The sequence below is a fragment of the Oncorhynchus nerka genome, linkage group LG14 (assembly GCF_034236695.1).
Source record: "Oncorhynchus nerka isolate Pitt River linkage group LG14, Oner_Uvic_2.0, whole genome shotgun sequence".
Classification (NCBI taxonomy): domain Eukaryota; kingdom Metazoa; phylum Chordata; class Actinopteri; order Salmoniformes; family Salmonidae; genus Oncorhynchus; species Oncorhynchus nerka.
This window is the reverse complement of record NC_088409.1, coordinates 63,691,194-63,715,211: the sequence shown is the minus strand read 5'-3', so window position 1 is coordinate 63,715,211 and position 24,018 is coordinate 63,691,194. Positions and strand designations below refer to the sequence as shown.

At 42.4% G+C, this 24,018-nt stretch overlaps 1 protein-coding gene across 2 annotated transcripts in view; it reads right to left on the bottom strand.

Annotated features, from left to right (window-relative positions):
* The window catches only part of LOC115141680 (tyrosine-protein kinase BAZ1B-like), a 29,928-nt gene extending 9,303 nt beyond the window's left edge, over positions 1-20,625 (bottom strand). The window contains exons 1-16 of one of the 2 annotated variants that reach the window (XM_029680769.2): positions 20,122-20,625; positions 19,855-19,974; positions 18,307-18,423; positions 17,255-17,399; positions 16,874-17,093; positions 14,972-15,093; positions 14,495-14,692; positions 12,908-13,081; positions 11,221-12,745; positions 10,036-10,174; positions 9,653-9,798; positions 6,709-6,823; positions 6,459-6,557; positions 3,332-3,512; positions 2,897-3,082; positions 1,993-2,140 (exon numbers count right to left, since the gene is read on the bottom strand). In XM_029680769.2, coding sequence (XP_029536629.2) covers positions 1,993-2,140; positions 2,897-3,082; positions 3,332-3,512; positions 6,459-6,557; positions 6,709-6,823; positions 9,653-9,798; positions 10,036-10,174; positions 11,221-12,745; positions 12,908-13,081; positions 14,495-14,692; positions 14,972-15,093; positions 16,874-17,093; positions 17,255-17,399; positions 18,307-18,423; positions 19,855-19,973 — 3,634 coding nt within the window. In that variant the 5' untranslated portion in view covers position 19,974; positions 20,122-20,625. Of the gene's footprint in view, positions 1-1,992; positions 2,141-2,896; positions 3,083-3,331; positions 3,513-6,458; positions 6,558-6,708; positions 6,824-9,652; positions 9,799-10,035; positions 10,175-11,220; positions 12,746-12,907; positions 13,082-14,494; positions 14,693-14,971; positions 15,094-16,873; positions 17,094-17,254; positions 17,400-18,306; positions 18,424-19,854 lie in introns of both variants that reach the window. The other variant, XM_029680768.2, reaches the window with a different exon arrangement.
* Between the last annotated feature and the right edge of the window lie 3,393 nt (positions 20,626-24,018).

The following is a 24,018-nucleotide window of genomic DNA, read 5'->3' as shown; positions in this document are numbered from 1 at the left end:
GGAGCAGTGGTTTCTTCCTTGCTGAGTGGCCTTTCAGGTTATGTCGATATAGGACTCGTTTTACTGTGGATATATACTTTCGTACCCGTTTCCGCATCACCCGTTTTCTTCACAAGGTTCTTTGCTGTTGTTCTGGGATTGATTTGAACTTCTTCGCACAAAAGTACGTTCATCTCTAGGAGACAGAATGAGTCTCCTTCCTGAACAGTATGACGGCTGCATGGTCCCATGGTGTTTATACTTGCGTACTATTGATTGTACAGATGAACGTGGTACCTTCAGGCGTTTGGAAATTACTTCCAAGGATAAACCAGACTTGTGGAGGTCTACAATTTCTTTTGAGGTCTTGGATGATTTCTTTTGATTTTCCTATGATGCCAAGCAAAGAGGCACTGAGTTTGAAGGTAGGCCTTGAAATACATCCACAGGTACACCTCCAATTGACTCAAATTATGTCAATTAGCCTATCAGAAGCTTCTAAAGCCATGACATAATTCTCTGGAATTTTCCAAGCGGTTTAAAAAAGGCAGTCAACTTAGTGTATGTAAACTTCTGACCCACTGGAACTGTGATAGTGAATTATAAGTGAAATAATCTGTCTGTAAACAATTGTTGGAAAAATTACTTGTGTCATGCAAAGTAGATGTCCTAACTGACTTGCCAAAACTGTAGTTTTTATTTTTACCCCCTTTTTCGTGGTATCCAATTGTTAGTAATTACTATCTTGTCTCATCGCTACAACTCCTGTACGGGCTCGGGAGAGACGAAGATCGAAAGCCATGCTTCCTCCAAAACATAACCCAACCAAGCCACACTGCTTCTTAACACAGCACGCATCCAAACCGGAAGTCAGCCACACCAATGTGTCGGCGGAAACACCGTGCACCTGGCGACCTTGGTTAGCGTGCACTGCACCCGGCACAGGAGTCGCTGGTGCGCGATAAGAGAAGGATATCCCTACCGGCCAAACCCCCCCCTAACCCGGACGATGCTAGGACAATTTTGTGTCACCCCACAGACCTCCTGGTCACGGCCGGCTGCAACAGAGCCTGGGCGCGAACCCAGAGTCTCTGGTGGCACAGCTAGCGCTGCGATGCAGTGCCCTAGACCACTGCCCAACCCGGGAGGCCCCAAACTGTAGTTTGTTAACAAGTAATTTGTGGAGTGGTTGAAAAACGAGTTTTAATGACCCCAACCTAAGTGTATGTAAACTTCTGACTTCAACTGTAGCTGACAACGTCACATAGCAACTCCACTTCAGTCATTCAAAGACTCTATACATTAGTCAATCATGTCTTTCTGCCTGTTTGAGAGGTTTGACTCGAAGGCCATGAACAGATTTGCTCATTTTTACTGCAAAGATTCCTTTAGTGCAGGGGCCAGCAAACCCCTAAAATGTTTGTTTATACATTTTTTACTCAAACCACCTCGTGGGCCAGATTGACACTCCGGCTTGAGTGGAATGCAAGGTGATTTGTGGATAGCCGAAGTCTTCACAGCACCTTACTCAGGTGGATTATCTCCAACAGGCAGAAAATGACAGTCAAATGCTTTTATTGTAAATCAGGGTTTAACGAAACTCGGTACTGGGGTCTCCCTTGGGTGCATATTGTGGTTTTTGCCCGAGCACTACACAGCTGATTCAAATAACCAACTCATCAGCGTGCTTTGATTATTTGAATCAGCTGTGTAGTGCTAAGGCAAAGAACTTGCACCCCGGGGGGGGGGGGGGGCAGGACCGAGTTTGGGAAAGGCTGGTATAGCTGACTCAATACTGAGAAAGGTTTTCTTGACGAGACCTTGGGGCACGATGTGCAACCAACAACACCCCCCTTATTTTTTTTGTTTTTATTTACCTCTGATCGACTTGTTAAAATTAGATACACTTTTAGGACACTATCTGTAATGGTTTCTTACTAATTGGCATTTTCTTGCCATTGACACCAGTTTCGGACTCCCTCATACAGCTCCAGGACATTGAGGATCACCCACCTTTCCTGCGGCACACCTTGCAGCGTGCGTTCTCTGCCGACATGTCCCACTTGATGCAGGCGTCCAGCATGCCCAGCAGCACGTGCATCCGGGAAAAGGTCTGGGCCTCGCGGATCGCTGTCTTCCATTTCTCTACTGCCGTCGCCACCTGCACGGCAGACAAATTACTACTTTTTTTAATAACTTTTTTTTTATTGTATCGATTTTTACAGAAGTGTGTTTAAAGTGCACTTTAAAACATTTTTTTGATTTGAAAAGACAGTCCTCCTTAAGCTCAAATACAGCTCGGGGTAGAAGCCCTTTAAAACCAGATCAAGAATCAGATTACCCTAGCTTCAATCCTATCCTTAACCATTAGCAGGATGAAGAAACATCGGACTCAGGACCAGTCGTCAGTAATACCCCTTTCATATACAGACACAAATCTCACTGTTGTTAACCATGCCATCTTCTTCATACCATATTGTGTTAGTATCTGAACGAGGTAGAGGGTAAAAAAACAAGGTACATTACAATCCACCTCGAGACCTAGTCATGACACTGTAACCAAAAAACTGGTAATGAGTCTGCGAGAAAAGATTGTTTTATGCAGGTAAATTCAATAACACTACTGTTTAACACCTTCCTAGTTTGAATTGCAAACAGGCCCCATGGTTTAATCATCCCTCTTCCAATTGCCGGTTACGCACTGACATGTATAAAAGGGGTTATTCAAAAAAATATAGATTTTTATTTATTTAACTGGAGAGCGTGAGTTAAGAACAAATTCTTATATACAATGATGGCCTACACTGCCCGAGCTACTTGCACGAAAGTGATAAAAAAGGGGCTGTTTGAAAAGGGGTTGTCTTGTTTTAAATTACAGGTAACATACCATGTTCTGTCTAAAATAGGTATTACTCACCCTTGCCTCCTCCGCCAGCTTCTTCTCCTCATCCACCTCCTCAGTTTTCCTGCTCTCCTCCCCTTCCTGCTTTTTCTTCTTCTGCTGCTTGGGGGCCATGAAGCCCTGCAGGAACTTCTTGATGACGCAGGCCTGGAGGGTGATGACGCACTCCCCAAAGTCCTTTAGGTTCTCCAGGTCACGCACCTGAACACACAGAGACAGACAGGAGTCAGAGGGGAATGGTCAAGTTCAGAGGTCATACTCTTCTGGATGTGCAAGGCCCAAAGACAAATACAGGTAAATGGGCATTGACAAAAATCTTGAAAAGTTTGTAGATACAAAATAATATGTATGGCCATTAGTTTTTCCTGCCCATATGACCTGACCAGATATGTGATCAGGATAAACTCCTGATTCCAAACATGTCAATTGATTGTGTGAATAAATAGTTACCTTTCTCTCAAACTCATCCATGCTGTCGTCCATGTAACCCAGGCCGCCTTTCTGGAGGCGCGAGGCCACCTCGATGACGTCGCTGCGCAGGTACTTAAGCAGCTCCTGGTGGCCGTCGCAGCTCCTCAGCCCCGGGTTCCCCTTGCGGGCCAGGTTGATAGAGTGGAGGATGTCCTGGTACCTGTCAGCGTACAACACCCAGTCAGTCAGTCACACACATAAACCTGATCCATGTGATCTAACCAGGAAAAACACTGGGCCATTTGCATAAATAGGACTAGATAAAGTGTGGCGTCGCTCACAAAGCAGTCATTGGGTGAGTGAATGAATTGGTGGAGGGTCAATTCAAATGTTATTTGTCACATGCACATGGTTAGCAGAGTGTAGTGAAATGCTTGTGCTTCTAGTTCCGACCACACAGTCGTATCTAACTACCTTCTACACACAAGTGTAAAGGAATGAATAAGAATATGTACATATAAATAGATGCATGAGCAATGGCCGAACGGCTTAGGCAAGATGCAGTATAGAGTACAGTATATACATATGAGTAATGTAGGGTATGTAATAGACGTCGACAGATTAATCTGGCAGATTAATTGGGGCCGATTTCAAGTTTTCATAACAATCGGAAATCGTTTAATTTTTTAACACCTTTATTTAACTAGGCAAGTCCGTTAAGAACATTTCAATGATGGCCTAGGAACGGTGGGTTAACTGCCTTGTTCAGGGGCAGAACGATAGATTTCTTTACCTTGTCAGCTCGGGGATTCAATCTTGCAACCTTACAGTTAACTAGTCCAACGATCTAACCACCTGCCTTACATTGCACTCCACGAGGAGCCTGCCTGTTACACAAATGTAGTAAGAAGCTAAGGTAAGTTGCTAGCTAGCATTAAACTTATCTTATAAAAAACAATCAATCATAATCACTAGTTAACTACACATGGTTGATGATATTACTAGTTTATCTAGCGTGTCCTGCGTTGCATATAATCGATGCGGTGCGCATTCGCGAAAAAGGACCGTAGTTGATCCAACGTGTACCTAACCATAAACATCAATGCCTTTCTTAAAATCAATACACAAGTATATATTTTTAAACCTGCATATTTAGTTAATATTGCCTGCTAACATGAATTTCTTTTAACTAGGTAAATTGTGTCACTTCTCTTGCAACAGAGTCAGGGTATATGCAGCAGTTTGGGATGCCTGGCTCATTGAACTGTGTGAAGACTATTTCTTCCTAACAAAGACAGCCAACTTCACCAAACGGGGTATGATTTAACAAAAGCGCATTTGCGAAAAAAGCACAATCGTCACACGACTGTACCTAACCATAAACATCAATGCCTTTCTTAAAATCAATACACAGAAGTATATATTTTTAAACCTGCATATATAGCTAAAAGAAATCCAGGTTAGAAGGCAATATTAACCAGGTGAAATTGTGTCACTACTCTTACGTTCATTACACGCAGAGTCAGGGTATATAACAGTTTGGGCCGCCTGGCTCGTTGCAAACTAATTTGCCAGAATTTTACCAGAATGACATTGAAGGTTGTGCAATGTAACAGGAATATTTAGACTTATGGATGCCACCCGTTAGATGTAATACGGAACGGTTCCGTATTTCACTGAAAGAATAAACGTCTTGTTTTCGAGATGATAGTTTCCGGATTCGACCATATTAATGACCTACGGCTCGTATTTCTGTGTGTTATTATGTTATAGTTAAGTCTATGATTTGATAGAGCAGTCTGACTGAGTGATGGTAGGCACCAGCAGGCTCATAAGCATTCATTCAAACAGCACTTTTGTGCATTTTGCCAGCAGCTGTTTATGACTTCAAGCCTATCAACTACCGAGATTAGGCTGGTGTAACCGATGTGAAATGGCTAGCTAGTTAGCGGGGTGCGTGCTAATAGCGTTTCAAACGTCACTCGCTCTGAGACTTGGAGTAGTTGTTCCCCTTGCTCTGCAAGGGCAGCGGCTTTTGTGGAGCGATGGGTAACGCTGCTTCGAGGCTGTTGTGGATGTGTTCCTGGTTCGAGCCCAGGTAGGAGCAAGGAGGGGGACGGAAGCTATACGGTTACACTGGCAATACTAAAGTGCCTATAAGAACATCCAAGGTATATGAAAACACAAATGGTATAGAGGGAAATATAACTACAACCTAAAACTTCTTACCTGGGAATATTGAAGACTCATGTTAAAAGGAACCACCAGCTTTCATGTGTTCTCATGTTCTGAGCAAGGAACTGAAACGTTAGCACATATTGCACTTTTACTTAATTTTTTTGTTGAATTTTACCCCTTTTTCTCCCCAATTTCTTGGTATCGAATTGTTTTAGTAGCTACTATCTTGTATCATCGCTACAACTCCCGTACGGACTCGGGAGAGACGAAGGTTGAAAGTCAAGCGTCCTCCGATACACAACCCAACCAAGCTGCATTGCTTCTTAACACAGCGCCATCAAACCCGGAAGCCAGCCGCACCAATGTGTCGGAGGAAACACTGTGCACCTGGCAACCTTGGTTATCGCGCAATGCGCCCGGCCCGCAACAGGAGTCGCTGGTGCGCGATGAGACAAGGATTTCCCTACCTGCCGGCATTATTTAAACCAAATTGAACATGTTTCATTATTTACTTGAGGCTAAATTTATTTTATTGATGTATTATATTAAGTTAAAATAAGTGTTCATCTAGTATTGTTGTAATTGTCATTATTACAAATAAAAAACATTTTATTTTATATCAGCCCGATTAATCTGTATCGGCCTTTTTTTGTGGGTCCTCCAATAATCGGTATCGGCGGCGAAAAATCATAATCGGTCGACCTCTAGTATGTAACCATTATATAAAGTGGCATTGTTTAAAGAGGCTAGTGATACATTACATCCAATTTTTTATTATTAAAGTGGCTAGAGATGAGTCAGTATGTTGGCAGCAGCCACTCAATGTTAGTGATGGCTGTTTAACAGTCTGATGGACTTGAGATAGAAGCTGTTTTTCAGTCTCTCGGTCCCAGCTTTGATGCACCTGTACTGACCTCGCCTTCTGGTTGATAGCGGGATGAACAGGCAGTGGCTCAGTATGTGGAATATAAGGCAAATGTCTCCTCACCTGACTTGCAGCTTGGTCTTCAGCTCACTCTCTCTCACACCCTGCGTGTGGAGGCTCTCCACCAGGTCATCGAGTTCCCGTGGAGCATCACACACAAACCTTCAACATAAGCGTGGTGTAAACACATAATATACCATAGCACAAATATAATCTGATCTCTGGTGTAAGTATCGTTTTAACATTGTTATTGAACGACTAATCTGTTTGGTTATCAAGTCAACTAATGATCTTCTGTCAGTGAGTTTCTCACCAGAGGTTCTGTCCCTGGTTGGGAGTGGTGGTCTCGATGCAGATGGCGACTAGCGCCCCCTGGTGGGCTCCTTCGCTCAGAGCACCATCTAGACTGCCACCGTCCTCCTCAACATCTGCAGGACCAGAAACAGAACAGGGTCGTGTTCAGTAGGCACAAAGGCAAAGAAAGTTAGGGACTCTCTGAACTTGACCAATAAGAATAGCTTATTTTTGTATTTCCTGTTGCACTAGGTTTTTCTACGGTGTGACCTAATGAATACGACCCAGGTTTAACACTGCAACTACTACAACTAAGAATATTATAGGTTTCACAGAAGTGATTATATTACTCTCTTAATTCTTACTTGACATGGTCAAATAACTAACATTTTTTTCCGAAGTTGCCCAACAGAAACTACAGGGTCATGAGTAATTTAGCAAAGAATGGTACTGTTATAAGCGGTTTCACTTAAATCCTCATATCAGTCGCCCTGTTTGCCCTAGAGACTAAACTTTGTTTGTAGGCATCTTTTAAATCCTGAACAAATTTGCCTCAAGGGCCCATAAGGTCACTCAGGTTGATTTTCCTCCATTTTGGAAATGTTGAAAAAAATTACCTCAAATTCAGTACGTAGGCCTCTCTTAACTTCAGGGTTCATACACATTTTTGACGTGTGGAATATCATGACTTTTACGCTTAAAAAAAAGTATGTGTCATGTGGTATTGACACAGAGGCTGCTCTCTGATCCCATGTAGCATCTCCTGTCATTGTGCAAGACACAGTTAACAGGCTGACTAGCATCGATTGATTTGTCATGTCCCATACATTGGATGCCCAAATCAACTGAAAGTATTTACAAAACAAGTTGAAAAAAGAAAAGCTAATCCAAAAGAAAAGCTACAGCTAATCTTTTTAACCCCCTAATACTAACCAATCCCAACTAATACAATGGCGAAGTGAATCGAGTGTTGTAAAAAATAATGGTTTAAATTAATCAACTTTATATGGCCTTATTTTATTTGCAAGTTTCAGTGGATTTTTTGGGGGAACATGACGAAAACATACATGCTAACTGCAGCTAAACAGTTAACTACAGGGTACAATATACATTTTTAACTGGCTACCTAGTCTGTTCTCAATCATATTTTACAGGCTATATATAGCCCTAACTGCTGCTGCAATGTCCGACAGTATCTCTCTGCGAGCAACGGAGAAGTTGATGGAAAACTTTTTTTTAAATTCCATTACTTCCAGGATTTTCATGACGTACGAACCCTGTAACTTAGTTTGAGAAAAACGAAGGGATTGGTTAAGACAGCGATTCCCAAATTAGGGATCAGCCGATATAAAAATGGGGTCGCGTGAGATTTTTCACATTGAGAGAGGAACTTGTGACTAATAAAATGTGTCTCCTTGCTTACGTAACGTAACAGACATATTTGGGAAACTGAACAAACTGAACACAAGCATGCAGGTGTTTAGGTTCCTGACTCAAAGAGAATACCCTGCCATCTCATTTTGATCATTAATGCCACGTTCAAAACTCGGAAATCAGTGTGTTCAAGACAGCTGGGAACATGTATAAAAAAATAAAAATACATTTAAAAGAAGAGCTCAGACTAGGAAAAATTGTTTTGAACAGGTACAACTCAGAATCTCAGGCCTCTTTCGAGAACTCAGACTTTCTGACCTGAAGATCACTGAAGTCATGATTTGACCATAAAAACCTATGGCACCCTTTGCCAGCTAATGTCTGTGTGAAGCTGGATTTAGTGCTCTTGTCTGCATTAAAACCAAACATCGATCCAGGTTGGATGTGAGAGCAGAGATGAGGTCAACCACACACCCCGACTTTGACTTAGGCTGAGTTATTAATAAATAAGGAAAGCAGATTTTACGTGTCCATTGAAATCCTTTGTAAATCCACTCCACGATGGCCTATCAACTTGAAACTAAGTTTGGCACTGAGATCTTAAGAAATAAGGAAACTATAACCAATTCACCTTTTGATGTAACGCTAATGCTCCAAATAATCATTAAAAAAAACCTCAGGGACTAAGTCAGATTTACTCAAATTTTGGTCTTTTGACTTATCACAATAGTCTAAAGAGTTTAAGAAAATAAAGTTGATGTATTCAAAGATAGCCACACTATACCAGTAGATGCAAATCAGCACATATGCTAAAAATACTACCAAAGACTTTTTCTCATGACCAAAATAACCAAATTACATGTAGGCCCATGGTACAAGTCTTAACATAGTTTGAGAAAAACTTTGGAAATGGTCAAGAGTTATTTGATGTGTCCATTTAAAACCAGTGTAAATCCACTCAACATTGGACCATCAACTTGTCATCACTATCGTGGATGTCCTTAAGATAAACCACACTGAATTTCCTATTGACATCTAAAACAAGGAAACTATTGGAACTCATTCTTTGCATATGTAACGCTAATGCTCAAAATCTGCAAGCATCTTCTCCTCATGAACCATTTGTCAGATTCACTACAGATTTTGTATTTAGACTCATGATTCCACATAACAATAGTTTCTACATGATCGAGTGCTTGTTTTGTTATTCAACTGATCTTGTGTGTCCTTTCTGTCATGTGCACACAGCTATATTTATCAATTATATTTATTTACTCTTCTGGGACATGAGGCACTAAACATAGCTAGTGAAGAGCATAAGCTGAGGAAGTCCTAGTACTAAGGTTTGCAGACTTTTAAATGTTTTTACCTTTATTTAACCAGGCAAGTCAGTTAAGAACAAATTCTTATTTTCAATGACGGACTAGGAACAGTGGGTTAACTGCCTGTTCAGGGGCAGAGCGACAGATTTGTACCTTGTCAGCTCGGGGATTCGAACTTGCAACCTTCCGGTTACTAGTCCAACGCTCTAACCACTAGGCTACCCTGCCGCCCCGACTCTCAGCTGTGATGACAGTGTACGAACTTACCATTAGTCTCCTCTTTGGTAGCCTCCTCGTCCTCAGGCTCGGCTGTAGCCTCTTCCAGGGGGAGGGTGTAACTGTAGTCAATGCTGTCGTGCACCCAGCCCTTCTCTATGTACAGGCCAGGCACAACATCAGAAAACAGCCAGTACCTAACACACAGACAAAGAGTTGGCGGGTCAATACCGATGGTAATATAAACCAACAGTGACCTGAATCAACTGTATGTGGTAAAACGGTTTACATAGTTGTCGATTCCTAATATATCCAATGTCTTGGGACCGTTGAGGATGCATGCACTAAACCAGAGTACTATGTGCATGTATCAAGAGTCGACTGTAAATAAAACACCTAAACATATTGTGAACCTTTGAATTGTGCGTGCTGACCTGTTATGGTTTCGATCAGTTCCCAGTGGGATTCTCCTCAGCACCAGTTTGGCTTTGGCGATGCCGTCCTGGAAGGCCCTCTCCGCTGCAGCCTTCTGCTTGCGGACACGCTCCTCCTCCGCCTCTTTCTCCATACGCTCTGAGGGGAGACAAAACAGAATTTGAGCTGGCACTCATTCATAACAGAGCATTGCCATTGCATAAATCACCTAAGCAACTATGGACTCAACCATAGCCATCTTATCCTTTCTAATTGTCCCCCACAATGAAAATCGGGGTGAGGACTGTGGATCTGTCTCCGTCTGTTAATAAGTTAGTCACACGAGACATCAGACCGCATTGCCCCCATTAACGAAACTTGTGTGAAAGATGAGTCTTACCATAGAGATGTGGCATTTACAAAATGGCCAGATAATGGCGCTGTAACAAATTGAAAATGCAAACTTTGAAAGGTCAAGCCCCTCACCGTTTTATCTACAATCATGACATTTGGAACATAGGTCCCTCTCCTCACAAGGAACATATTTGCCACAGACTCATAAGGTCTGACATGGACTTTCCACCATTTTCCCCATCTTTTTTTCTTTTATAAATTCAAAAAGAGTTCCCAGCGACTCTTCTGCCACTGAATGACCAATCTGCATGAAACTTGCTGTGGCATCTATGGACAATGCCACATCAAGCAATATTTTCCAGACTAGTACCTAAAAACATGGCCGCTATTGACCAATAAACTTTCATGTGTGCGTGGTCTGGCACTAATGCATACAAATCTGTCAACGATATTCATATTGTAACAACATTTGGTACACATGTTGAAAACACTCAAGAAACAACATATGCAAGAACAATCATATCGACCACACGGTGGCGCTATAACGGACACGTTTCTATTTCTTGATCGGTTTTACTCAGTGATGAAATTTGGCACACATGCTCTGGGACAGGAGTCTAGCTTACCCACGAACTCAAAACACCACTGGCCGAATTTTGACAACTTGAGTGAATGATGTGTCTTGCCATAGAGACCTGGCATTTAAAAAAATTTCACTGATTGGCTCAAAGGGGCGCTGCATCATTCGTGGGGACGACATGTTTACTGTTGCCTAATGATAGGGAGTATTTCCTCACCAGGAAAAGGAAAACTGGCCCAGTCTAATGATCTACATGTCCAGCTGTCCTTACCTTTGTTCTGTCTGTCATGCTCCTCCTTTTCCTTCTTGGCCTGGATGGACATCAGCCTCCTACTCTTAACCGTACTGATCATGTCTTCCGGCTCCGCGGCCACCGGCTCTGCTTTCACCTTCACCTCTTTCTTGGTACTACCCTCTTTCTTCTTCTCCACCTTGGTGGTGGCTGACGGCGTGTCGCCACTGGCAGCCTCCTCGCCTTTGACATCAGCTTGTTCCTTGCGCCGTTGCTTCTCAGCCCGCTTGCGGTCGTTGACCTCCTTGAGCGAGGCCAGCCTATCCTTCCACAGCTCGGCCGAGCGCTGCTGCATGGAGTCCACGTGGTCCTCCACCGAGTAGGTCATGAGGATGCGGTGAGACAGTGCCACCAGCAGGCTGGCCTTCTCCGTTGACGTCAACTCGAACACCTCCACCGCCTCCAGCCGCTCAAGGAACTCACTGCTTACCACCTGGTCGAAGCCCCCTAGGGGGCCCCAATCATCCCCCCCGGAGCCCGAGTCATCGCCGTGGGCGTCACACGGCCGCAGGCACAGGCGCACCAGCTCAGAGACAGAGTGGAGGGTGAGGGGGATCTCTGACAGGGGCATGTCCAGCTCGCTGTAGCCCTCAGCCAGCTCGTCCTGCAGCAGGGTCTGCAGCAGCACCACCAGCACACGGTTCAGGTAGAGGAAACCTGCCTTCTCCCCAGCCAGAGCCTCCATCAAGGCCACTGCCGTCACCGGGTACTGGTCATCGGGCATTAGCAGGCCCGCGTAGCAGTTGAGGAAGTCTGCCACCATGGCCACATCTCCAAACAGGGAATTGGGCAGGCCCTCTGGCATGTCGACCAGCTTGAAGACAGGCAGTGCCTTGCCGCCCTCGATCTCCAGGTCCTCATAGCGGCGCTGCTGCTCACGGCGCACCTGCAGCTCCTTCTCCCGCCGCTCCTTAGTCTTCTCCCGGAGCTTCTCCTTGATCTCCTCGCGCCTCTTCCTCATCACGTCCCGCTTCTCCTCCTCGCTCATGGCCGCCCATTTCTTCTTGTGCTCCAGCAACTCCCAGCGCTTCAGGACAAGATCGCAGAGCTCCTCAGGAAGCCGGCCCCGGTCCTCAGGCGAGAGGGCCTTGGCCGCCTTGGATATGAGACAGGACATGGCGTTCCTCTTGTCCTCCTTGCCCTTGTGCTCCTTGTAGTAGCGCAGCAGATGCAGGGCCATGGGGTGCAGGGACTTGCCAAGCTTGGGGGTCCCTGGGCCGGTGCTCCGGGCTCTCTTCTTGGGGCTTCCAGCGGAATGAGGGCTCTTGGCCAAGTCCAACAGAGTCATTTGCTTCATCTTGGGCTTTTTGGCACCTCCACCCTTTTCATCCTTTTTGAATGATGCCTTCTGGCCGCTCTTGCCGGGGGTCTTTTTGCCAGTAGCAGATTTCTTGTCTCCAGGTTTTTTGCTGGATTTGGGGGAGGAGAGTACAGAAGCCCCACCCTCTCTTTTCTTGGGGGTTCCGGAGTTCTTTATATTCAGAGGCGAGCCATTCATTTTCATCTACAAAATAAATGGATGCTTTATTGATTCAATCCATTGCAAGACTAAATATGCAAATTCAATTGAACATCTAACAAATCCTCTGATTCTTTAGAAAACCACTAAGCCAGCTAAAAATATATGCAAATGAGATCACATCAGCATGTATAAAATTTGAGAAACCTGCATGTGGCCCCAGATTGTAGGGCTCAGGGGCATGCCGAGAGAATCATTTTTCTTCTCGTTCCCCGAATTCCCTCCTCCCGGGGTGTTTGAGGTCTTCAGCTTCTTACTGAGTTTGCCCTCTGTTGAGCTCAGGCTCTTGCGCTTGGCTGAGACTGGATTATCTGTGAAAAACTAGAAGGCAAACAAAACTATTAGTCACAAAAACTAATTTTATATAAAAACACTGTGCCTTCAGAAAATATTTATACCCCTTGACTTAAGTTGCATGGACTCTGAAATAATAGTGTTGAACATTTGTTAAATGACTACCTCATCTCTGTACCCCACACACACAATCTGTAAGGTCCCTCAGTCGAGCAGTAAATTTCAAACAGATTCAACCACAAAGACCAGGGAGGGCACCTATTGGTAGATGGGTAAAAAACAAAGCAGACATCGAATATCCCTTTGACCATGATGAAGTCATTACACTTTTTCATGGTGTATCAATACATATCACTACGAAGATAAAGGCATCCTTCCCAACTCAGTTGTCGAAGAGGAAGGAAACCGGCCATGGATTTCTCTAGGAGGCCAATCAATGGAGAAAACTGAGGATAGATCAACATTGTAGTTGCTCCAAAATACTAACGTAATTCACAGAGTGAAAAGGAAGCCTGTGCAAAATAAAAAATATATTCCAAAACATGCATCCTGTTTGCAACAAGGCACTGAAGTAATAATGCAAAAAAATTGACAAAGCAATTCACTTTTTGTCCTGAATACAAAGTACTGGATTTGCCCCAAACATATTACTGAGTAAGCCTCTCCATATTTGCAAGCATAGCAGCGGCTACATCATGTTATGGGTGTGCTTGTAATCTTTACGGACTGGGGAGATATTCAGGATAAAAATAAATAAAGACAGATTGGAGTTAACCACAGGCAAAATCTTAAGAGGTTCAGTCTGCTTTCCACCAGACACTGGGAGATGAATTCGCCTTTCAGTAGGACAATAACCTAAAACACAAGGCCAAATCTACACTGGAACTGCTCACCAAGACAGGGAATGTTCCGGAGTTGACAATTTAGTTGATTTAAATCTACTTGAAAATCTATGGCAAAACCTGAATATTGTTGCCTAGGCATGATCAACAACCAATTCGACAGAGCTTGAAGAATTTACCAAATAATAAATGGGCACAATCCTGGTGTGGAAAGCTCTTTGAGACTAACCCAGAAAGACTCAGCTATAGTTGCTTGACTCAGGGGGTGTGAAAACTAATTTAAAAATTAGATATTTCTGTATTTAAATTTTCAATAAATTAACAAAAACCTCTAAAAACATATTTTCACTGTCATTATGGGGTATTGTATGTAGAAGGGTGAGATTTTTTAAACATTTCAATTCAAGCTGTAAGAACAAAAAGTAAAATAGGTCAAGGGGTATGAATAGTTTCTAAACGCAATGTATGATGCTGTTTTGTCTTAATGTTTTATTTTATGTCCATCACATAATCCATTGCTCCAAAATCAACAGGAGATTATGTGGAGGTTTAAAAAAAAAAAAAAAAAAGTTAAAACCCCATATAAATCTAGGTTTACCTTGTGTGGATCAAGGAGGAAGTCGCTGAATTTGCTGGGCAAGTTGAACTTCTTGACCAGTTCATCCTCCACCACCCAGGGGGCCGTCTCTCCCATCCCAAGCCGGAGTGCATAGTGGCGGATGAAGTAGCGCATGATCTCCTTGGTCGGAGGGCGCTCAGTCCGGAAGAGGCTGTCCACTGGGACATCACTGATGACCTGTTGGTGTAGGGTTAAAAAATGTATATAAATTACATAACATAGACCCCAGTGTTATGTTCATTACAGCATGCAATGGAAAATATTTTAAATCTATTTGGAAACGGAAAACAAAAATGTGCATTTCTTATTCGACAAGTTTAGGTAGCCCCTTCCTGTTCCGATCCATTTTCCCCCCCATTGTGTAACCAATGAACACGACCCAGTTACATAAAACATGTGCACACTTGATGGCCAGAAGTGAACCAGACATTTTAAAGCAGTGGAGAGGACGCCAACCTTGTCCTCACTGATCAGCTTCACGTCATACTTGTGTGGCAGGAACTTTGGCATCACCCATCTCTTCTTCTCCTCCTTCATAGCGGTGGGAGTTTTCCTGGGGGAGCGCCGTGCTCGGTCACCTAATGGGAAACAAGCATACAGTATATTTTTTACACGCATGTGAATTTTTGGGGATCAGGCCTGTGTGGATTTTATGCTATTTTTACATGTACAAATTTGTCCATTTGACAATTCTCTTTAATAATGTAAAAACGGAAGTCTCTGAACTAGCACACATCTTAAAGCTCCATGTGCTGTATTTTAGGGATGTGTCAAAACTGATGGTTTTTGGTTTCAATTAAGACAACCAGTTGAGGTAAGTTGCTTTACTAATCAGTGACCTTAAATTCATCAAATCAAGTAACAAGGGAGGAGTGAAAACCCGCAGTCACTCGGCCCTCAATGGAATGAGTTTGACACATGGTTTAAACTGACATGTTTATTATTTTTTGCATTGCATTCATATATAAAATAGTTTTCCTTTAACCTCTTAAAGCTAGGGGGCAGAATTTTCCCTTTTGAATAAATAGTGTGTCCAATTTCAACTTCCTGCTACTCATGCCAAGAATATAAGATATGCATATTATTCATAGATGAAAACACTGAAGTTTCTTAAAACTGTTTGAATCATGTCTGAGTATAACAGAACTTATGTAACAGGCAAAACCCCGAGGACTAACCGTTCAGAATCCCCCCGTTCCCTATGTTGTCTTTGCCATTGGATATTTAACCTATTTTCAGTTCCTACCGCTTCCACTGGATGTCACCAGTCTTTGGAATATGGTTCAGGTTATTCCTTTGTGCTATGAAGAAGCAGGCCAACTCAGAACTGGGGACACATTTGTGAGTTGCTCAAGACGTGAAAAGCAGTGGTGGTTTCTTTTCTTTCCTGTATTGAATATAGATTGCCCAGTCTACAATTTGATCGATTATTAACATTGAAAAATACCTAACGTTGTATTACAAAAGTAGTTTGAAATATTTTGGCAAAGTTTATAAGCAACTTTTGAAATATTTTGTAGTGACGTTGCGTTTTTGTAAGCTGTTTATTTCTGGATCAAACGCGCTTTATAAATGGACATTTTCGATATATATGGACGGAATTAATCGAACAAAAGGACCAATTGTGATGTTTATGGGACATATTGGAGTGCCAACAAAAGAAGCTCGTCAAAGGTAATGCTTGTTTTATATTTTATTTCAGCGTTTTGTGTAGCGCCTGCTATGCTAGCTCCTTTGTTTACTGCTGGTGCAGATGGTGCAGGCTATCAGATAATAGCTTCTTATGCTTTCACCAAATAGCATTTAAAAAATCTTACATGTTGGCTGGATTCACAATGAGTGTAGCTTTAAAAAAAAATTACCTTTATTTTACTAGGCAAGTCAGTTAAGAACAAATTCTTATTTTCAATGACGGCCTAGGAAGTGGGTTAACTACCTGTTCAGGGGCAGAACGACAGATTTTGTACCTTGTCAGCTCGGGGATTTGAACTTGCAACCTTTCGGTTACTAGTCCAATGCTCTAACCACTAGGCTACCCTGCTTACATGTGTGATTTAATGAAAGTTTGAATTTTTCAAATTTTATTTGAATCTGGCGCTCTGCATTTCCCCCAGCAATTGGCCAGTTGAGACGCTAGCGTCTCCCCTAACCATATTAAGTACCTTACACCACTGTAACTGCACTGCAATTAACATTTTGTTAAAAAAAAAAAAAAAATGGGTCAGGGTTTTCCTTAACTTTAAGGATCCCAATTTAGTTTAAACGTTCACACCTACTGTGGTGGATTTTGGTGTAGGTTACCCAAAATCTAATAATTGTATTTGTTAGCACAACATGTCCCAAAGGTGCTGTACTCACTGAGGCTCTCTCTCCTGCTTTCCCTAGTCTCCCTGGGGCTCTCCTCCTCTCTGGGCAGCTGTTGTTCCTTCTTCTGGTTCTCCTGGCTTGCATTCTCCTTGTCGCTGGAAGGAGAGTCGCAGGCTCCCTCTAGCTTCTTCTCTGACGTCTCCCCCTCAGCGTTCCCCTCAAGCGGGTGTATCTTCACGACCTTAACCCGCAAACTCTTTTCCTTCCCCACCTTGATAAAAACAAAATGAATAGGTGGAGGGGGGTAAAAAGCTATTTCATTTTCTATCAACATATATTCCATTAACAGTATTTCTTCCACCTTCATTGACTACTATCACACCACATGAAAACAAACATTCACAGTATTCGACCAAAATAAAGAAAACTCACCAGAAAGTCACACTCCTCATCTATGGCGTACTTGGTGAGGATTTCCACCCAGGCCTGGTCCACCAGCTTGTCCAGGGAGACCGTGTTGTGGTGGACCATCTCCAGGACGGGCTTCTCAAACCATAGTGGATATTCCTCCTGAAGCCTGGACATAAAACACTCATGTCAAACATTAATTTATCTAACACTCAATAGAAAATGCCAGCAATAAACGGTCTTCTTACGCTAACTGATTTGGGTTTATTGGTGCACTTCCACTCAAATCATTTTGACAGATGGCTTAGTATGGCTACTGTTATTTCATTAATCAAGTCACCTGCAAATGCTTTCTGTAATTCATAAACATGCATGGAGCAGTCCAATCCAAGGAATACATACAAATGAACTGCTAGGACCACCAATGCCTATCCTATCTGTACACAACCACTTCTCCAACAGGGGGAGTCAATTCAAACCCTGGCTTCCCTGCTTGGTATAAATAGACATCTTTAAATACGGCTGCTGATCCTGACTGGCCTGCGCTGAGGGTGCCGGAGGAGCACAGCCTGGCTGTGGCACTGCTCTGAGGTCATTCGTGTACACACAGAACTCAAAGCTTAATGTCCTCCCACAGCGCTCAATGCCACAGCAGCCAATCTGGACACGTATCAAATGAGAGAACCTAGACCTGGTCTATAAACAATCCCTAATCCAATCCCTTCAGATGCACACAAGTGCCTAGGGGTTGTTTCTAGACCAGGCCACACTCTTATTTTGCACCCTCCTCGTTTCATGAAATAAAATGCATTCTCCCAGTCACTGGATTCGCTAGATTCCAGGATGACTCAATCCATACGTCCTGCAAATAGAAAGGAGGCGGGCGGGGAACGTCCAATAACACAGGTGTAAATCATGTGACCTTCAACTGGAGTCAGTGAGCAGTATGTGCTACAGACAGAGCTACACTGATCTTTTTAGCCTCTGCATGTAATGAGGATTTATATTTATTTTGAAACAGAGCATTTCTGTTAGCGGTCGTAATGTCGCTCAAGCTAGACTTGCTTGTTACTCACAGTTCAGTGACTTCTTGCTCCTCCTCCCAGGCCTCCTTGTGTGTGAGCTGGTTGCTGCCGGTGCTCTTGCATGTCCAGATGCGTTCGGCGTATCTCTGCAGGCGCGCCTCATACTCGCTGTAGCCATTTCATCAGGATAACAACATATATTCCCCTCAATCGCATAGTGTGAGAGTACTAGGACACAGGATAGGAACATCCACTTAGTCACTTGACTCAGTTAGCTCTACAGCATACCCAGAGAGACCCCGCATTCATAATTAATGAATCATGTTAGGAGCAATTGATCTCAATAATTAAAAGGCTGGATGTGAGGGACGTCCCACACCAAGCATACATTCTGGATCCTTTCATAACAGAGCCAAAGCTCTAATAATAATAATAATCCCCAGAAACGCCGTGCTCCATCTGAAACTAAATCTGACAAGTATTCTTCTCTGTAGGGACTAAGCAATGTGTTAAAACACATGTTTATATCATTCGGACATTGGCATCTAGAACTAGATGTTAAGCAGTACAAACTTTACTTATTATATTGCACTGACTCACAAAATGCAGAGCACAAACGTTTGGTTTGATGATGCTTTGCACTTGGTATAGTAGTAGTATTAGGGTTTGTTTACAGGTGGCTCGTAATTTGCTATTCATCAGATAAGTTTAGTGTACTGTACCTTTAGACTAAACAGACAAAAAGTGGGAATCTTGGCCTAGTGAGTTATGCAGCCTCAAGGAGCAATACATGTCAAACTCACGTGGGGCACCAAAATACTTCTGTATATTTTGGTAGTAAGGCTAGGGGACCTCAAAACAATGCATTGAACTGTATTTTTATTACACCGCTGAGCAACCTGAACGATGCATTAGTATATCAATCCGGCATGCCTGGCGGCCATGCACCGGCTACACTTGATTGGAAAGCGATTCATGTCACGAACACGTTTGCCTTTTCTTACAAGTCATATTACAACCGTTGTATTTCCAACAAGTCAAACTTACAAGTTTGATCTGCAAGTCAAATCCTTCCGATTTGATCATGAGCTAACGTTAAGTGTCAGAAGTGACGTGATATAACCTGCTTGTTCTTCAGTCTACACTGTAAAGTTAGCTAGCCATGCTAGTAAACGCGCCACCGAGACGGCGTGACAAACTCCGAGACCGTGAGAATCACCCAAACCAGTTATGCATAGATCAGCTAGATAGCGCAATTGTCAAGTAATAGTAGTAACTTTAGTAGTACTTAACTAGACAAACCGTAACGTTAGCTAACAGTTAAGTAGTTTTAAAAAGAGAGCACAACTTTGACTACGAAATAACAGTGAGTGACTGTGTTGGCATATTACGATAGGGAAAACAATCCCAAAGAAGCACAACAAATCCGACATAGCTAACGTTAGCTATTTAGCTATTATTAATATTCAGAAGCTGAACAACATTTAAAACACTGACACAAAACGCGATGTTCCGATAAGTGTGCATAATGGTTTTGCTTTGACAGTCAGCTAGCTAACTGGCGAACTGAGTCGGCTTTGCCATAATGTGAAAGGATACTCTTTGTTCCTGAAGGCCTCCTTGGTGTGTTCGATGATGTAGACCTCCTCCTCTGGGCCTGGCGGCTCGGCTAGCGGCTTAACCAGCGGGTAGGGTTTCCGGCCCAGCAGTGGTGCCATCCTGAATACGAAACGGCAGCGATGACGTCTTAGAAAATAAAACTCCTACCACAAAACTACGCAAAATATGACAATATGGCCTTAGCATGTAGTCAAGTATCCAAAAATATTCCAGGAGCATTCAACGTGTAGCATCTAGCTAGCTAACCTAGCAAGTCGGCTAAATCCTCGCAAACAATAACACAGCACTTCTTGCTAGCAGTCAAATCGCATCCTTGTTCTGTTCGCCGGTAGTTGTGACATTGTTAATCAACACAAACTTGACAAAAACAGCTGTTTAAAAATGTGCAATGATAATGGACTCTTCGGGTAGGCTATCCGGAGAAACTTCTGCTAGCTTGTCCCAAAGGAGGATGGAGAGGCGAACTGACAGAATTCTCCAACTCGCGGCAACAGCGGAGGTTCTCGTCAGTGGGTCTGGCGCGCTCTCCACTCCGGTCTCAAAGACTAGGCCTCTTCTCACGGAGCGATTTTTTTTTTGACTCGCAGTTTCCGTCCATGAAAGTTTAAGTTGTTACAATGATAGTAAAGGGTTGTAATAACTTAATTGAAATATGCAAGAGATTAATTACTGGGTTGAAAAAAATGGCGGGAGTTTCCGCCCGGCAAAAATACTGCACAACCCCAAAATTCAGTTTCCCCAGCAGCAAATAGCGTCGTATAGATTTATCCCGCCCCTCTCTCTTTCGATTGGTCTAACAAAGTGCGATCCTATTGGCGCGTTCTAGCTCTAATTTGCATATTCCCGTTAAGAAACACCTACTCTGAAATGCGCGTGTGCAATAACTCAATTCGCCGTTGTACTACTTATAAACAACGCATTGTTTTACTACTTTTGCAAAGGGTAAATTTGACTAAACTTATTTCACTCTATTCGTAACATATTTTAGTTTTTGGAACAGTAAACTGTATTGAGATAAAACGTTCAATCAAGTGAGAAAATTAGCCAAAAATCCATCTCGCTGCATGTTCTCCCATTGCCGGCGACTAGGCTTTTTCTCATCCCCATATTTGGTAGTGAGTGGAAAAGCAAACCGGATGCTTCACATTTATACATCTGGTCAAATACCTGGCTCATTGTCCAATCTGTGACTACAAACTGGCGAGCTCTATTGTTTCCAACCCTATTTCAAAATGGTGCCCTCCTCTAGAATGAAATGTGATGAAGCCAGTTTCATAGCTAGTATACTTTGATTTGCCGCTGTTGTGTCAACACATTATTTCAAATGTCAAGTAATTTTAGACATTTGTCACTACCCGACCTTTAACTAAGGCTTATATCATGTTAGGGGCGTGGTTTAGCTACGGGGGCTGTACGAATATTAAATAATAAAGCAGTGAGTAATCTCGCTAACTTGTGTTTGGCTCTGCCCCCCCTCCTCGCTTGTTCTGCCCACTATGACTAATTTGTTCCCATTGGAAACGACCGGCTGTGGTCTGTCTTGGGTTAGTTATAAAAATCTTTGTTGTAGTCCTAAAACCCGGAAATTAGTTATCTCTGGTTCGTTCAGCCACATTTTCTAAACCCAGAAGGCCACACATTGCGAGACTTCCGGGAACGTTTGCGAAGCAGACTCGGCAGACCAGACCTGGGTTTAGGGTTTGAGAACTGAATGAGAGAAGTGGACAATTCTTCCTTAGTTGTTGATTTTCTTGAAATCTAAAGAAACAACCTATATGTGAGTCAATTCCTTAAGTAGCTGAACATGTTATTACTCCAACCTCCGAAAAGTGCCAAGCTGACACGTTTTTATTTTCGGCAAAACATTTTTGTTTATATATAGGAGTGCCTTTGAGTTGATAGTTTGCACATGCGCAGTTCGGAGCGAGACGACAGTTAGAACAGATTACGTATTTTTTTGCGCATACATTTAGCAAGCCAACGTCGCCAGGACATTGCCTACAAGCGTGATCAGGAATTTATATTGAAGAAGCATTTCTACATATCTTCATACGAAACCATCTTTGGTTCAGCCTTCACGTGGGAAAAATTAATGGTGAAAGAATAGGGTTTTGGAATTAACGCGAAAATAAGGTCTGAGGCTAACACAGGTTTAGGAGATCTTATACGTTTTGTTCTATGAGATAACATCAGTCAGTTAACATGAACTTGATGAATTATGAAGTCTTTATGTGATTATGTGTTTTTTATTATTACATAAATTCTTAAAAATTCACAAAAAGTTAAAGATTATCTCATGGAACAAAATGTATAAGATCTAAACCTGTTTACCACAGACCTTTTTTTCAGCATTTATCCAAAAACCGTACAAAAACGGCATTCATTTTCCTCAGGCTTTCTCCAACGAACCATGCCGTATTTAGTTCTTACGAAAAGACACCATTACTATTTCTCTATAAGTTATGTGGTAAACACATGTTTGGGAGATAATCTTCATCAGTCACTTTTGTGTATTTTGAAGAATTTATGTAATTTAAAAAAACACGTAAAGCACATAAAGGCTTCATAATTCATAAAGCTCTTGTTAACTGACTGCTATTATCTCATAGAACAAAACGTATAAAATCTCCTAAACTAGTGTTACCCTCAGACCTTATTTTTGGGCGTTTATACCAAAACCCAATATATAGCTAATTTCCAGGTTTTAGGACTTCAAGCTGGCGAGCTCTATTGCAGCCGACTTTAAAGGCGAGTCGAGACTGACTGATCTACAAATCACCTGGCTTGCATCCTAAATAACTACTCAATATTATTTGTAGATCAGTCAGTCAGTCACAATTTACCCATGCTACATCATGGTCTTGATGCTCCTGAACACGGCCACTGTCTGTGGAGTATGCAGATGGCACTCTAGACCTTTTGAATATTTTATTTTATCGGGATATGTCATCAAAATAATAAACATATTATACTGTAACAGCATGTGGATAGCAGCTTCTGACATGCTGTAAAATTCCATCAGCCACTGTAAATAATGTATCTACAGAGTAAGTACCATAAGCAGGATTTGAATAGAATACCACAGTATGTCATAATACTCATAAAACCTAACGGTCAAACTTAGAAATGTTTCCAATTGATTTTCAACCATTAATTTTCCCCATGGGGGATTTTAGAAACACTTTAAATAAGGGCTGTGTTTCGTGTAGGCTTACCCTGATGTGACGCTTTGATAACGTGTGTAAATCTCTCTCAGACAATGTGACTTTTATCAGAGAGGAAGAGGAAGAGAGAGGCCCAACTCAGCGGAAAATATGTCTAAGCCGTTGGTTGTTTTTTCATTGTTTTTGCCCACCAAGTAAGGAGGTTTGGATGGAGGTCAATAACAGAGTGTCAAATCAACAACAAAAATAATAGTTATTTGCTACGTGAGATTTATTTGATCTAATACAAGTTTTGTAATGCTTAAGTTGTTACGAGTGTACTGATATAAGTAGGACACGTGACATCCCGGCATCTTTGAGAAAAAATCACTTTCTATTGAAGTTGTCTCGAGATGGCTATGCATATTCATGTCATGAGGCTAGTGGCATAATATTTCTCTCCATTGAATACTGGCGGCTGACGTCAACAATCCTCATCGAATATTAAAAAAAATATTACAATAATAAGATGTATACACCAATCCAAAGAAAGGATAGGCGGGACCTAGACAGCCCGCCATGCCGCTTTGTGGACAACGACTCCCATTGTTAGGACTGAGACACCTGTATCTTGTCAGTATATCCATAATCTTTGATTTGATCAATATATAAACCTGTAGTTAACTAACTAGCTAACTTAGATGGTGAAGCTAGGTGTTCTGGATAATGTTTGTTTGAATGTGTGTGAGGGATGGGTAGCCTACTTCAAGTACTTATTGACTTGTAGCAGCCCTACCTAGCAGTATTATTTTGGTCTGGCTTTTTGTGAGGTTTCAGAGATGGACTCATTGATTTATCATTCTCTCTTGAGTCAACAGTGTGCTTACTTTACTACAGGAATACATTGATCTGTTTGCTGTTACCCTCTGGACAGCAGATCATTAGTATAGCTAGTAGGCATGGTTATGTAACCTTATTTAGTCCTACCTGCTATGGTGGG